The 15,025-nt window shown below is 41.1% G+C and overlaps 1 protein-coding gene across 1 annotated transcript in view; it reads right to left on the bottom strand.

The window, feature by feature from the left end:
• Positions 1 to 15,025, bottom strand: part of VWA3B (von Willebrand factor A domain containing 3B) — a 213,728-nt gene that overhangs the window by 27,625 nt on the left and 171,078 nt on the right. Inside the window, exon 22 of the mRNA XM_032397359.1 lies at positions 9,563 to 9,767. Coding sequence (XP_032253250.1) covers positions 9,563 to 9,767 — 205 coding nt within the window. The remainder of the gene's footprint in view (positions 1 to 9,562; positions 9,768 to 15,025) is intronic.

Below are 15,025 nucleotides of genomic sequence, written 5' to 3'. Positions count from 1 at the left end.
GTTCTGGAAAGAGAATGAGGAGACCTTATAGGAAAATGTGTATCACAATGGCCAACTCCTGTCCAGCCCCTCTTGGCCATGGAGTGACCACCTGCGTAAATGAGTCAGAGGGTTTCTTGTGCTTCCCTTCCCAGGGCATTTGCATTTTAACATGAGGCAAACCATCACACCGAAGGAGTGAAGCTCTGAGGGGCATTTCCTGCCTCAGCTCTGCCCTTCTGAGGAAGAAGCTAAGCCCTCTTGCAAGACCTCTCAGGAGCACAGCAGGTCAGCACTGGGGCCCACGGGGACCCTAAGGATACTGCACATGAAACCAAGGCTTAAGGGAAACACTATGGCCAGACAGACATGCAGAGAGAATTATTATCCCCTGTGAAGAGTCTTGGACACCTAGCCTTGCTTTAAAAATCCAAAGTGGGGTTGGAGAGTGCTTTACTGGAGTTGTTTTCTCCCTCTTCCTCACAGAATAGTGTAACTGTAGAAAACACACCATGAGAAACAAATATCCCCAGAACTTAGATGCAGTTTTCACTTCCCTCTCCTGAGGGTTGCTTCCGGAGCAGATCACTGATGGGCTGAGCTGCCTGGCTTTAACACTCCTGCCAGTTTGTGCAGTGTGTGTGGCTCCTTAGGAAGCATAGGAAACCAATCACAGGATGAAGCCCTGAACCACAAAAAAGTCCTCTGATCCCCAATACTGTGCAGTACTGGGTTATTTTACTCTGAAAGTAAAATCTCCAATAAATGTTGGGCACCTGGGTGGCTGTTGGTTAAGCGACTGCCTTCGGCTCAGGTCATGATTCTGGAGTCACAGGATCGAGTCCCACATCAGGCTCCCTGCTCAGCAGGGAGTCTGCTTCTCCCTCTGACCCTCCCCCCCTCATGCTCTCTCTATCTCATTCTCTCTCTCAAATAAATAAATAAAATCTTAAAAAAAAAATCTCCAATAAATGTTAATCAATAGCAACTCAAAGGGATTTTGCAGGAAAAAAATGAATTTTCTTCTTCTCCTCCTCCTCCCTCCCCCCCCCTTCTTCTTTTTTGTTTGGTGGTGGCAAAAGAACCTAATATATATTCATTAGATGCCGCATAAAATTATTTCCCAAGTGAAGAGCAAACTTGTAACATCTTCTCAGGGAATATTTCTTCATTGCTCTTTCAGGAAAAAAAATCAAAGAGAAAAATTCGAAATGTTTTAAATATTTAAATCTGAAAATTACCACAGCCTCATAAGCTGTAATTCAGATGCTACTGATTCAGTTATCCATATGTTGCTACTCCAGAGATGAACAAAAGCCATATGCTGGAGCAACTTTTGTTTCACTGCCTGGAGTGTAGACCACAACCAGCAATCTACTATATACAAATATATATCTCACTCAAGGCTACAGTATAAAAATAAATGCTGGGCCTTTAAGAAAACTTTTCAAGACATCTCTGTGCTGGTTACTCTGGTCCAGCCACCTACCCTCAAATGCATTCTGCCCTGCCCTGCTCCATGCACCAGGAAGCTGACCCCCATGTTTGACACCACCTGATTTATTTCCCTTGCTGGCCGGCTTCTGGACAGGGTGAGCCAATGGCGGGCAGGCGGTCAGAGGGCAGCAGGAAGAGGAAAGACTGGGGTATTAGTTCCATGCTCCTTCCCTGCCCTTTGTCTCTCTAGAACTACCTCCCACTCCTGCTAGTGGACTTAGCTCTCATAGGGCTCCAGGAGCACCATTTCTTTCCAGGCTTTCAAGTCTAGGAGTGATGACAACTTCCTGCTCATGCTAGTCACTGGGGGCCCCAAATCCCATTGGCTGCCTTAGACTACATCCACCTCTATGAGCAGTCCCTTCATTAATGTTTCTTCACTTGAACTGACTGAATGGGATTCTGTTTCCTGCCTGGATCCTACTGATAAGCCCTCCACACTCAGTTCTGCTCCAGATGGGGAGGTCAATGGCCATCCCTAAACCTGCTGAGGGTAGAATTTATGCCTATGAGAAAAAAACCTAGTGGCATGACAATGCTGAGGTCTGCCCAGCTAAAACCTCCAGCCAAGAGGGTTGTCTTTAGCTTTAGAATGAAAAGACAATCTGGCACTGATTTTTGTCACCTCAGGGATTCCCCAGAGCTGGTACCCACCTTCCCACTCCTGAACGTCAGGATCCTAGACAGAAAACTTTTTAGATAATATTTAAAGGTGATGGGAGTTTCTTTTCCCTTCTTTCAGTTCCCTCCAGTGACTGGTATTCCTGAGTGAGAGTCTCTCCTTAAGACCCCAGTAACGGGGCACAATCATGAGGCTGGCAGCACTCTCCTGTCCCATCAGTGCACCTCGCTCTCTCTGACACTTCAGCCCCACTGGGCCACATCTCCTACCATCATCCCTCAAGAACCCATCTGGGGGTCTCTCTTCCAGGCGTTTAACTTACCTTCATGATGCTGGTCTGAATGTGCATGTGTCATTCTTTCTGTGATGGCAACATCACTGATGCCCAACCCAGACTTGTTAATTCTCCACCCTCATACCAGGGGATCTTATGTGCTGCTGAAGAACAATTCACAGTCACTAGAGAGTCAGTCTTCCTACTAGACTCGAGTATCAGCGCAACAGACTCAAGTTTTTCTACTGGAATGAGGAAGGCTGATTAGTTGTAGAGGTTATGGTGGGAGGCCTCCCTCCTCCCTTTAAAGAGGAAATATTAATGCAAGAATGACAACGGGTCCAATTATTATTTGGGAGCAAAGATAATAACTCTATTTATTCTGACTCCATTTTATACAACTCAAAGAAATTTCTCTCTAAATCTTTCCAACCAACTTTCTCCTATACAGTGTCAAAATCACTATTTTCCCGACAATGTTTTCCAATCCAGATGGTCTCTCTTCTTTTCTCATTCTCCCAGTTCCACCTCACCCAGCCTCACCTATATCTTCCCCAACACTCTTTCTTCTGGATAGTTTTTCACGGAGTGGAGCACTCAATGCACCATCCCTAAAGATTGTGGATTCCACATTCTTTACCAGTCACAACTTGGAGAAATAACCATGTGTGGCCATCTGTATAGATAAATTTCCAAGACCTCTTTTAGGGTTGCTTACAGATGCTTCACAAGATCTTCTGCCTCCAAATTTTCCAAGGCAGTCAACGTTATAAGTGTGGAGAGCCTGTTGGGTCTTTCTGGGCCTGGGTCCTAAGGGATTTGCTCTGGAGAATAATCCTTATGTAGTAAGGAAATGTTGTAGGATAGCATGGCTGGGTGCCTAGACCAGGCTCCCAGGGAGAACTATGGAAGGTTAATTATAATTCAGATGCCCAGTGGTGATTTCCACCATAGCACAGCTCTGATTGGCCAATGATGGTGAAATTTGCAATCATGGCAATAAGAGGGGTGTAAGCAGAGGGAGTTTTCAAGGGGAATTTAAAATTTCAGACTTCAGATTTTTCCTTTCATCATGTGGTCAGTGAGCCAAGCACCTGTCTCTAGGGATACCACAAAACTAGTGGGTTATGGAAATAGGGTAAGCAATTCTTCAGTCAAGCACGGAATGCGACCATGGTGGGTAGAGCAGGTGGGATGATGGTTCTCCGCTCAGGTTTGATCCTGGGGCCAGCAAAGACTGTCAGTCAAAGCCTGAGTGGAAAAAGCAAGGTACAGGCTAGCTTAACACCAACATATGCAGCCACTTCTCCCCACATCTGATCCTCACCAACAGAAAAATCACAAAGCTGTCCCAAACTCAGGAACCAGTGGGGTGACTACATATCAGAGAACCAAAGACATCCAGACTCCATAACACACCCTGGTGTGGACCAAGTGGACCAAAGTGACCACTGGCCACTCCCTTCTGACTGTGTGTGGGCATTTCCAATTGGATCCCCATTCCTAACAAACTTTGATCACCTTTTGCTACATGTTATCAATAAACTCTAGTGGACCTTAATAAATAAGAGATGGTTTCTTGCTCTTCAATTTACAATCATTGATCAAAATCTTTGGCCTTTGCTAAAAGAATTTATAATCAGACTATATTTATATATGAATCAGTAAAAATGACCTTCATCTGTGATGAATTTTTACCCCAGGTTCTCACAAGCCCTTGCAATCGTGAGCTTTGGTCCCAACCAATATTTTTCACAATAGGAGATCGAGACCTGTTAGTGGGCCATGAAGTCAAACCAGTGGGGCATGGCAGAAATAGAATTAAATATTAAAATATTTCATAATACATCATACATGGTGAGGAGAAGTATCATTTTAAGAAAATAATATACAAAATATCCCATTGCTGAGGGCCATGCCAAGAGTGGAAGGAACTCTGAAGATAAGATACCAAGTAAGAGTACCCCCCACCCTGACACACAATTCATTACCTGTGGATAACTGTCCTGGGCACATGGACGCTTCCTGGAACAGACAGTGGGGGCTTTGCCTACCCTGTGTGGGGACAGGGCAGTGAAGGAAAACCTTAGTCCCTGACCAAAAAGGGGGCAGCAATGGACCCATCAATACCATCAAGACTAAATGTCTTCTCTCACTCTGGAGAAGTTTCTCACCATCTCTTTCTCCTTTCCTTCCCTATGAAGATCTTGAAACCAAATCTTCACTTCCTGTACTTACTTTCTTCAGATCTACCCACTCTTCCACCCACTGCAAACTGGCTTCTGCTCCCACAATTCTACTGAAATTATTCTCACTAAGATCACTATTGATCTTCTTGCCAAATCAAATGGCTTGGAGACATCCTTCTGTGTGACTTTTCAAAACTCCTCAGTAAAAACTTTAACAATGGATATAGCAATAGTGGGTAATACAGGTTGAGCGCACTTAACTGTTGAGACCTTAGCGTTGCACACTGCCCTACATAAACTATGTGTATTATCTTACAACCACCTTTAGGTAGGTGCTTTTTCTATTTTAAAGATGAGGAAACTAGGCTCAGGGGGCCTATGTAAGGCCACAGAGCTAGAAATTTGCCGCAGTGAGACCATACAAAGGCCTGTGACTCTAGATCCAAGGTTCTGCCCACCTCTCCCTGGGCTCTCACATCATGCATTCTACCCTGAACCCCCTGCTCCTCTAACTTTCCTGTCTCCATCCCTTCCACTGTCTCTTCTTCTCTCAGCACCTCAAATGACCTCCAAACTCTCTCCTTAACTCAGACTTCTCTCCTAAGCTCCAAACATGTGGCCTTTCTCACTTGGATATCCCGTGGACACATAAGAATCAAAAGGACCTAAAGTGAATTATCTTTCCCTGAAAATATGGTCTTCCTCTTATTATACCTCTTCCTCTTGTTCATTCTTTCATTTATTCATTCAAATACTTATGAGTATTGGTACCTACAAGGTACCAAGCACTATTCTAGACGCTGGGAGTACCTAGCATACAACGGACTAGGTCCTACCCTCATTATAGTAGGGAAGACAGATCATAAACACATACATAATGTCAAGTGAAATGTGCTATGAAGAAAACAAAAATGTGGTCAGGGGTTAGAGAATGACAGGGTGTTTAGATGGGCTGGCCAGGGAACATCTGTGTCCCTGAGGAGCAGAGGTGATACGGAAGGGTTAACAGTGCCTGTTTCCCCCGTGTCCAAGACAGAAAGTTTTGGGGTATCCTTAGCTTTGCCTTCTGGCTCACCCCACACATTCACTTTCTACCAGTTCGTATCTCTTTTCTCTATTTCCTCCTCACTGTTCTGGCTTGGCTCAAGGACTCAAAACCGCTCAACAGAGTGTTGCACCCGGTTTGGGTCTTTCCCTTCTACTACACTGGGCCTCATCACGCTGCCAAAATATAAATCTGTTAATGCCTTCCACTTGCTGAAAATCCTTCCCTGGGTTTCCATTTCCAACAGGCATGAGTCCGTGATCCAAGGAGAGAATTCCAAGTCCCTCGTATTCTGGGGCCAACTTCCTTTCCTGCCTTGTCTCCTGCCATATCCCTGGTGAACATGCCATGTTCATCCCACCTCCCTGCCTCTGCATAGGCCATTTCTTTCACTCAGAACATTTCTCACACCCCAACCCTCAAATCCTACACGTCATTCTAGACCAAACTTAACTATCCCCTCTCTGAAGCCTCCCCCAACTCTCCAGTTCACTTTTCCCCATTTTCCAGTTGGTCTGTGGATGTGCCTCTGTTGTCACATTTATAATTCTCTGCTGGAAGGATCTGGGTTTCATTCATTCAAAACGTATTTGTCTAGTGTCCACCGTGGGCCAGCTGCCATTCTCAGGGCTATAGATACAGCTACAAATAAGGCCAAACAAGGTCTCAGCTCTCATGGAGCTTACATTCTGTTCCAGTACATCTTCACCAGGCTGGGCCTGTGTCTTCAATGCAGTTAACAAAGCCCATTTTGTGTCCAATGTATATTATCACCTTGGGAGACACCAAGTAGAGAGAAAAGAATGAGACAGGCTCTTCACTGCCTGAGGTCACCTGTGCCAAGCACAGGATCTGACCTGTGGTCAGAAGTGAACAGGTACTTTTGGATAAAGAAATAATGGAAAGTATTTTTATTCCCACTTTCTGGGTAAAAGAATTAAAAAATAGAACAATTCATTCATATCTCGTGGGCAAGGAACTTTTGAGTCCCAGGATTCCAGACAAATCCAAGTAGAACACACTATCTTTATTCTGAATCACCAGAGGCTTCTTTTTACTCCATCTCAGCAACACTACCCATTTTTAAATTTAATACAAAGTATAGAAAAAAGTAATGCTAGCAGAATCTGCTGTTAGGCACTGTCTCTACAGTTCAGCGTGGGAAAGTCCATCATTTGGGACTTGTACTGGTCTTTCTCCCTGACTAGAATGAGGGTGGGGTGAGGTTGTGTGTTCAGGTACTTTTAGTGCCTAGAATAGTGCTTGGCACCTTGTGGGAACTCATAAATATGTCAATGAAAAAATGAAAGAACAGAGGAGAAGAGGCATGATGAAAAGAAGAGCAGATTTTCAGGGACAGGGAGTTAATTCACTTGTCTTCTTGATTCTTGGGTGCCCACAGGGCATCCAGGGAGGAGGGCCAATAGATAGCCACATATTTGGAGGCATCAGATGGTGCCTCCCAAGGGAACACTAAACAATTATTTGGGGAAGTCACTTTGTTTGAACAACATTAATAGCCATAAGATGCTTTGTGATAAGATTTTTGCATTCTGCACAAAAGACATCGCTTTCTACAATGGAGGGGAAAAGTGTGATTTGTAGGAAAAAATAAAATTAAAGAAAAACAAAACAAAACAAAAAAACAGAACCAAAGAATCCAGAGCAGCAAATACAGAGTTTAAAACCAAGCAAAGCCAATATCACTTAGCAAAGACTGAAACCAAAAGAAATGAATCTCAAAGGTCAGTTCTTTGGGTATATTTTTTAGTGAACATATACTGAATATACTAAAATTACAAAGAATTCAGTAATATTTCAAGTGACCTATTCCATGCCTATACAAACACACACAGTCAGAAAGCAATAAGTATTTATTTATTTATTTTTTTTAAAGATTTTATTTATTTATTTGAGACAGAGAGAATGAGAGAGAGAGAGCACATGAGCGGGGGGAGGGTCAGAGGGAGAAGCAGGCTCCCCGCCGAGCAGGGAGCCCGATGCGGGACTCGATCCAGGGACTCCAGGATCATGACCTGAGCCGAAGGCAGTCGCTTAACCAACTGAGCCACCCAGGCGCCCAGCAATAAGTATTTAGAACCCCAAAATATTCATGCCCTTTGAACCAAGGATTCTACTCCTAAGAATTTGTCCTAGCAAACTAAACCAAATGCACCACAGAAGTCATTAATACATGTGAAAGAGAAGAAAACTGAAAAAAATATCCCAAATGTCTAACATTCACTGAAGAATTAAATAAATCAGGGTATAGTACACACCATGAAATATTATATAACTGCCAAAAAATCAAACTGAAGATTCGGAAAAAATAGAGAAAGTATATGAGATAATATCAAATAAAAAAGCAGAATATGACATTTTTCTAAAGAAGACATACAGATGGCCAATAGACACATAAAAAGATGCTCAATATCACTAATCATGAGGGAAATACAAACCAAAACCACAAGGACGTATCATCTCAGACCAGTGAGAATGGCTAGAATCAAAAAGACATGAAATAGCAAGTGTTGGCAAGAGTGTAGAGAAAAAGAATCTCTCGTGAACTGTTAGTGGGAATGTAAATTGATGCAGCTACTGTGGAAAGCAGTATGGAGGTTCCTCAAAAAATTAAAAATAGAACTACCATATGATCTTTACTCAAATAAAACAAAAACACTCGTTTAAAAAGATACACACACCTCTGTTTATTACAGTATTACTTACAATAGCCAAGACACAGAAGCAACCCAAGTGTCCACTGATAGATGAATGGATAAAGAAGACGTGGTATGTACGTACACACACACACACACACACACACACACACACACACAGTGGAATATTACTCAGCCATAAAAAAAGAATGAGATCTCGCCATCTGTAACAATATGGATGGACCGAGAGGGTACTATGCTAAGTGAAATAAGTCAGACAGAGAAAGACAGATACCATATGATTTCACTTGCATGTGGAATCTAAAAAAACAAGTGAGCAAACAAACAAAAAGAAGCGGAAACAGACCCATAAATACAGGGAACAAATCGGTGGTTGCCAGAGAGGAGGGGGTGGGGGAGCGGGCAGAAGGGGTGGAGGGGAGTGGGAGGTACAGGCTTCCGGTTAGGGACTGAGTGAGTCCCAGGGATGAAGCATACGACCCAGGGAATATGTGGCACTGTAGTGTGCTGTAATAGTGTCGTGTGCTGACAGACAGTAGCTACACTGTGGTGAGCACAGCAGAACTTATTAAATTACTGTGTTGGTAGACTTGAAGCTTATGTAACATCATGTATCAGCTACACTGCAATCAAGGAAAAACGCAGAATATTAAAATGATTATGGAGACTGCTTCTATGTAAAAAATTTACTTAAGGAGGAAAAGAAAGCTAAAAGTAAGTGATCCAAAGTGGTGGTAATAAGGCAGTCAGATTATAAGATTTTTTTTTCTTTTTGAAAAGTGTGTCTTATTAATAATAATTTCTAACACTTATGGGGGGGGCTTTTCAATATGAAGTACTGTAAAAAGTAATTTTACTCTCATAATAACCCTATAAGGCAGATATTAGTAATATTCCTATTTTACAGATTAAAAACCCTTAGATTTAGAGAGATGGAATAACTGGCCAGGATAATACAGGGATTAGGTGGCAGATCTGAGGCTAGACCCTGGTCTGGCTCATATCAAAGCCCAGACCTTTGATCACTATATTATACTTCTGTTTAGTTTTGTTTTTCAATTAAAAGTGTATTGTTTAAAAAAAAGAAGGCCATAGTAAAACCAAATGGCATTTCCTTTCTGTTGAAAAGAAGTCCTGACACTTTACCTGGGTTGGCTCTAACTCTTTTAGAAATCCATGTGGAGGGGGTGGGAGAGGGAGAAGGAAGGCCAACGCAGGGATGGCAATGACTTGGGACAGGAAGGAGGGAGGACATATAGACACCTCCATGGCACCCACCTCTCCCTGTGACTTGCTCACATGATTCTCCTTCTTGGCAGCCTCCTGGAGTTCCATGGCCTGTTGGATATACATTTTCCCAGCTAGGATTTCATTTTCCAGCATCGACAGCTCCTTCAATGAAATGGGCCAATTCAACCGTTCTAATGCCCTGTTTAAAGCTGCCTTGTTTTCCAAGTACCGCATGGGTTTATATGCATCTAACCTAAAAAGAAAAAAAAGGAGGACAAAAAACAAAGAAAGCGATCATAACAGAAAAAACATGGAAAGATGATTTTTCAGTAAAACCTCCCTTGAGAACCATCTCTCAGACAGATGTCAGGTGTCAGTTGACAGAATCACAGGCATACCCTCTGGTCCATCAGGACTGTGGTAGCTTACATGAGTAGCGTACATTAAAAATAACCATCTCTGTGAATTATGGTACACATTCTTCCCTATTACCTAATTTGATCATCTAATCTTGAAGTTCGATATAGCTTTTTTTTTTTCTATTTTTTTGGCATATTTGGAACCCATTCCTTTCTCCCTAGGTCTAACATTTGGCAGGAACAAAAATGAGCTCCAAAGAGATTTCAAACACTATGTCCAGTAGTAACTCTGAGAAACAGAGCAAAGCAAAGGGAAGGGAAGCAAAACAAAAGCCAAATATTTGCCTCAGAGCAGTAATTCTTCTACCAGCTCATTCTAGCTATTTTGATCTCCTCTCTTCCTTTTATAAGCCTAAATAGGCCTAAACTTTCTGGCTTCATTGTTTTGGTACACAAAGAACAGAAGGCAAACTTTCTATGAGCTGATGAAGCCAGGCTGTGAGACTCAAGGGGAAGCCAGGGTCATGTGATGGCCCAGGTCCTGGATACTACTTCCAGTCCAGCTACTGCTACATCAGACACTCCTGGAGGGGGGACAGAAAGAAAGGGAAGGAGGGAGGAAGAAAGAAAGAGAGAGAGGGAGAGAGAGAGAGAAGAGGGTATTTCATAATTATTCTCTTACTGCTGAAAGGGTCACTTCCTTTAGATTTAGGGTGTTGGAAGAGTACAGTGCAAACCCAGCACAACCACAGGACTCAATCCGCAAGCAAACCTCAGATGACAGCAAAAATTCTTACTAAAAAAATCTAAATTGGAGTGATGTCAGCAAGATGGTGGACTAAGAAACCCCAGGCTCCCGTTCCTCCGTAGGAGATGCTGATTCATCAATATATGGACCAAATTTCCTTTGTGAGAATTCCTGAAACCAGTTAAGAGGTCGCAGCACTCCAGATGAACACAAAACCAAGAAGAATAGTGGATTAAAGTGGATAGAAAAGGCTGTTGCATTTTGCCAGGCCTAGTCCCCCTGCTTCCCTTGGATAGTGCAGCGCAATTAGGAGAAAATTAGGAGAAAAGAAAAGAGGAACATGCATCCAACATTCTGGCTTTTGGGGGGGCTTCCCAAGAGACTGGTTTCCATCTCACGTGACTCAGAGCACTGATGGGAATGGTGAGATACTCTGGATACCATGTTAGGGGTAGCTAATAAAAAGGGGAGTTCCCATGGCTTGTTACAGCACCAGAGACGCTGCAATACCAAAAACAGACATCAGGGGGAGGAAGAGATTATGGGCTCCTGAGAAGGAAGGGGGCAAACCTCTTTAACTGAGAAATTACACACACAAGCCTGGAGAAGGCACACCCCAGAAAAGGTTTGAAAGATCCCCAGAATCCGTAGCCCAGATGATTGGTGAAGGCTGTTCCCTGTAAGAAGCTAGTCTGTAAAGACTAGGAGATATAACTGTTTCTTTCAAATACTCAAATCTCCACTAAAGATTCTAAGGCATACAAAAAAACAGGGAAAAGTGGCCCAATCAAAGGAACAAAATAAGTCTCCAGAAATCTTTCCTAAAAAAATGGGAAATCTCTGAGTGACCTGACAAAGAACTCAAAATAACTGTCCTAAGGATGTTCGGTGAGCTCTAGGAGAACACAGACAACTACATAAAATCAGGAAAATGTTGCATGAACAAAACAGAATATCAATAAAAATACTGAAACTATGAAAAAGAACCAAACAAATTCTGGATCTGAAGAATATAATAACTATGAAATGAAAAATTCACTAAAGAAGTTTAAAAGAAGACTTGTTAAAGCAGAAGAAAAAAATCAGCAAATTATTACTACTTTAAGTCATAAATTGTTCCAAGAGACAAAGAAGGACATTATATAATGATAAAAGGGTCAATCCACAAGGAAGAGATGACAATTATAAATATATATGCACCCAGTGTCAGAGCTCCCAAATATATGACACAAACATTGACAGAAATGAAGGGAGAAATAATAAAAATAGGAGATTTCAATCCCCATTTTCAACTATTGATAGAACAACCAGACAGCTGGTCAACAAGGAAAGAGTACTTGAACAATATCATAGGCTAACTGGACCTAACAGATATATATACAGAACACACCACCAGCCAACAGCAGGATACATATTCCTTTTTTGTACACATAAAACATTCCCTAGGACAGATCACATGTTAAGCCATAAAACAAGTATTAGAAGTTTTCAAAATCGAAATCATTAAAAAAAATCTTCTCTAATCGTAATGGGACAAAATTAGAAATCAATAGCCAATGGAAAACTGAAAAATCTAGAAACATGTGGAAATTAAACACCATACTCTTAAGCAGCCAACAGGTCAAAGAAGAAATCACAAGGGAGATTAGAAAATATCTTGGGATACATGAAAATGAAAACACAAAATAACAAAATGTATGAAATACTGTAAAAGCAGTACTAGGAGAAAAATTTATTAAAAATGCTTACATCAAAAAAGAATGATCTCAAATCAATAACCTAACTATATACCTGAAGGAACTAGAAAAAAGAAGAACTAAATCCAAAGTTAGTAGAAGGAAGGAAATAATATAGATAAGAGCAGAAATAAGGAAAATACAGCACAGAAAAACAATAGAAAAAAATCAGTAAAACTGACTTGACTCTTGGAAAGAACAACAAAACTGATAAATGCTCAGCTAGATTAACTGAAAAAGAGAGAAGACTCACATAACCAGAATCAGAGAGGAAAAAGGGGACATTATAACTAATGTCACAGAAATAAAAGGGATTATGAGAGACTACTATGATCTGTTATACACCAACAAATTGGGTAACCTAGAGGAATGGATACATTCCTAGAAACATACAGTCAGCTAAGACTGAATCATGAAGAAATAAAAAACTCTTAACAGACCTATAGCTAGAAAGGAGATAGAATCAATAAGCAAATACCTTCTAAAAATATAAGCCCAGCACCAAATGGCTTCAGGGGAGAATTCTACCAAGCATTTAAACAATTAACACCAATCCTCCTCAAATATTTCCAAAAACTGCAGAGGAGGGTACATTTCCAGACTCATTCTATGAGGCCAGCATTTCCCCATACCACCAGACAAAAATACTACAAGAAAAGAAAACTACAGACCAATATCCCTTATGAACATTGATGCAAAAATCCTCAACAACATACTAGCAAACCAAATTTAACAGCACATTAAAAAGATTACACACCATTAAAAGTGAGATTTATTCCTGGAATTCAAGGGTGGTTCAACATATAAAAATCGATGTGCTACATCACATTAACAGAATGAAGAAAAAAAAAAAACCCTCTTGGTCATCTCAAGGGATGTAAAGAAATCATTTCACAAAATTCAACACACTTTCATGAAAAAAAAAAAAATACACTCAATAAACCAGAAATAGAAGGAAACTACTTCAACATAAGAAAGGCGTCATATCGGGCGCCTGGGTGGCTCAGTTGGTTAAGCGACTGCCTTCGGCTCAGGTCATGATCCTGGAGTCCCGGGATCGAGTCCCGCATCGGGCTCCCTGCTCGACAGGGAGTCTGCTTCTCCCTCTGACCCTCCTCCATCTCATGCTCTCTGTCTCTCATTCTCTCTCTCTCAAATAAATAAATAAAATCTTTAAAAAAAGGCGTCATATGAAAAGCCCTCAGCTGACATCATCCTCAACAGTGAGAAACTGGAAGCTTTTCCTCACAGATCAGGAACAAGGCAAGGATGTCCACTCTCACTGTTTTTATTCAGTGAAGTACTGAAAGTCCCATCCAGATGGCATGATTTTATAGGTAGAAAACCCTAAAGGTTCCATAAAAATACTGTTAGAACTAATAAATAAATTCAACAAAGTAGCAAGATAAAATATCAACACAGAAAAATCAGTTGCAATTCTATGCACAATCCAAAAAGGAAATTAATACAACAATCCCATTTACAATAGCATCAAAAAGGATAAAGTACTTAGGAATAAAATTAACCAAGGATGTAAAAGACTTGTATACTGTAAACTACAAAATGTTGCTGAAAAAAATTTAAAAAGATGCAAATAAATGGGAAAGACATCCTGTGTTTATGGATTAGAAGACTTAATAGTTAAAATATCCATACCATCCAAAGTAATCTACAAATTCAATGCAATCCCTGTCAAAATCTCAATGGCATGTTTTGCAGAAATAGAAAAAATCATCTTAATTCATGAAACCTCAAGGGACTCCAAATAGCCAAAACAATCTTGAAAAAGAACAAAGTTGAGGCCTCACATTTCCTGATTTCAGAACATATATATACAAAGCTACAATAATCCAAAGGCTGTGGTATTGACATAAAGACAAACATGATCAGTGGAACAGAATAAAGAGCTCAGAAATAAACTCTTACGTATGTATATGGTCAAATGATCTTCATCAAAGGTGCCAAGATCTCGCCATGGAGGAAAGGATAGTCTCTTCAACAAATGGTTCTGGGAAAACTGGATATCCACAGGCAAAAGAGTGAAGTTGGACCCTTAACTTATACCATATATAAAAAGTGACTCGAAACAAAATGTATTAAAGACCTAAACAGAAGACCAAAAACTATAAAACTCCTAGAAGAAAATATAGGGGGAAAGCTTCAAGACGTTGGCTTTGGCAGTGCTTTCTTGGATATGACACTAGAAGCACAGACACAAATGCAAACATAGACACATGGGACTACATAAAACTTAAAAACTATGCATCAAAGGAACTATCAAGAGAGTGTGAAGGCAACCTTTAGAGTGAGAGAAAGTTTCTGAAAATCATCTGATAAGTGGTTAAAATCCAGAATATATAAAGAACTCCTACATTTCAACAACAACAACAACAACAACAAAATAACCCAATTAAAAAATGAGTAAAGAACTTGAATAAACACTTCTCCAAAGAAGATATATTCATGGCCAACAAGCATGGGAAAGGATGTTTAACATTATTGATCATTAAGAAAAATGCAAATAGGGGCGCCTGGGTGGCTCAGTCGTTAAGCGTCTGCCTTCAGCTCAGGTCATGATCTCAGGGTCCTGGGATCGAGCCCCACATCGGGCTCCCTGCTCCGCGGGAGGCCTGCTTCTCCCTCTCCCACTCCCCCTGCTTGTGTTCCC

This window comes from Phoca vitulina, unplaced genomic scaffold, assembly GCF_004348235.1.
Source record: "Phoca vitulina isolate PV1807 unplaced genomic scaffold, GSC_HSeal_1.0 scaffold98, whole genome shotgun sequence".
Taxonomy (NCBI): domain Eukaryota; kingdom Metazoa; phylum Chordata; class Mammalia; order Carnivora; family Phocidae; genus Phoca; species Phoca vitulina.
Note: the sequence above shows the minus strand (reverse complement) of the source record. Positions and strands in the feature narration are given on the sequence as shown.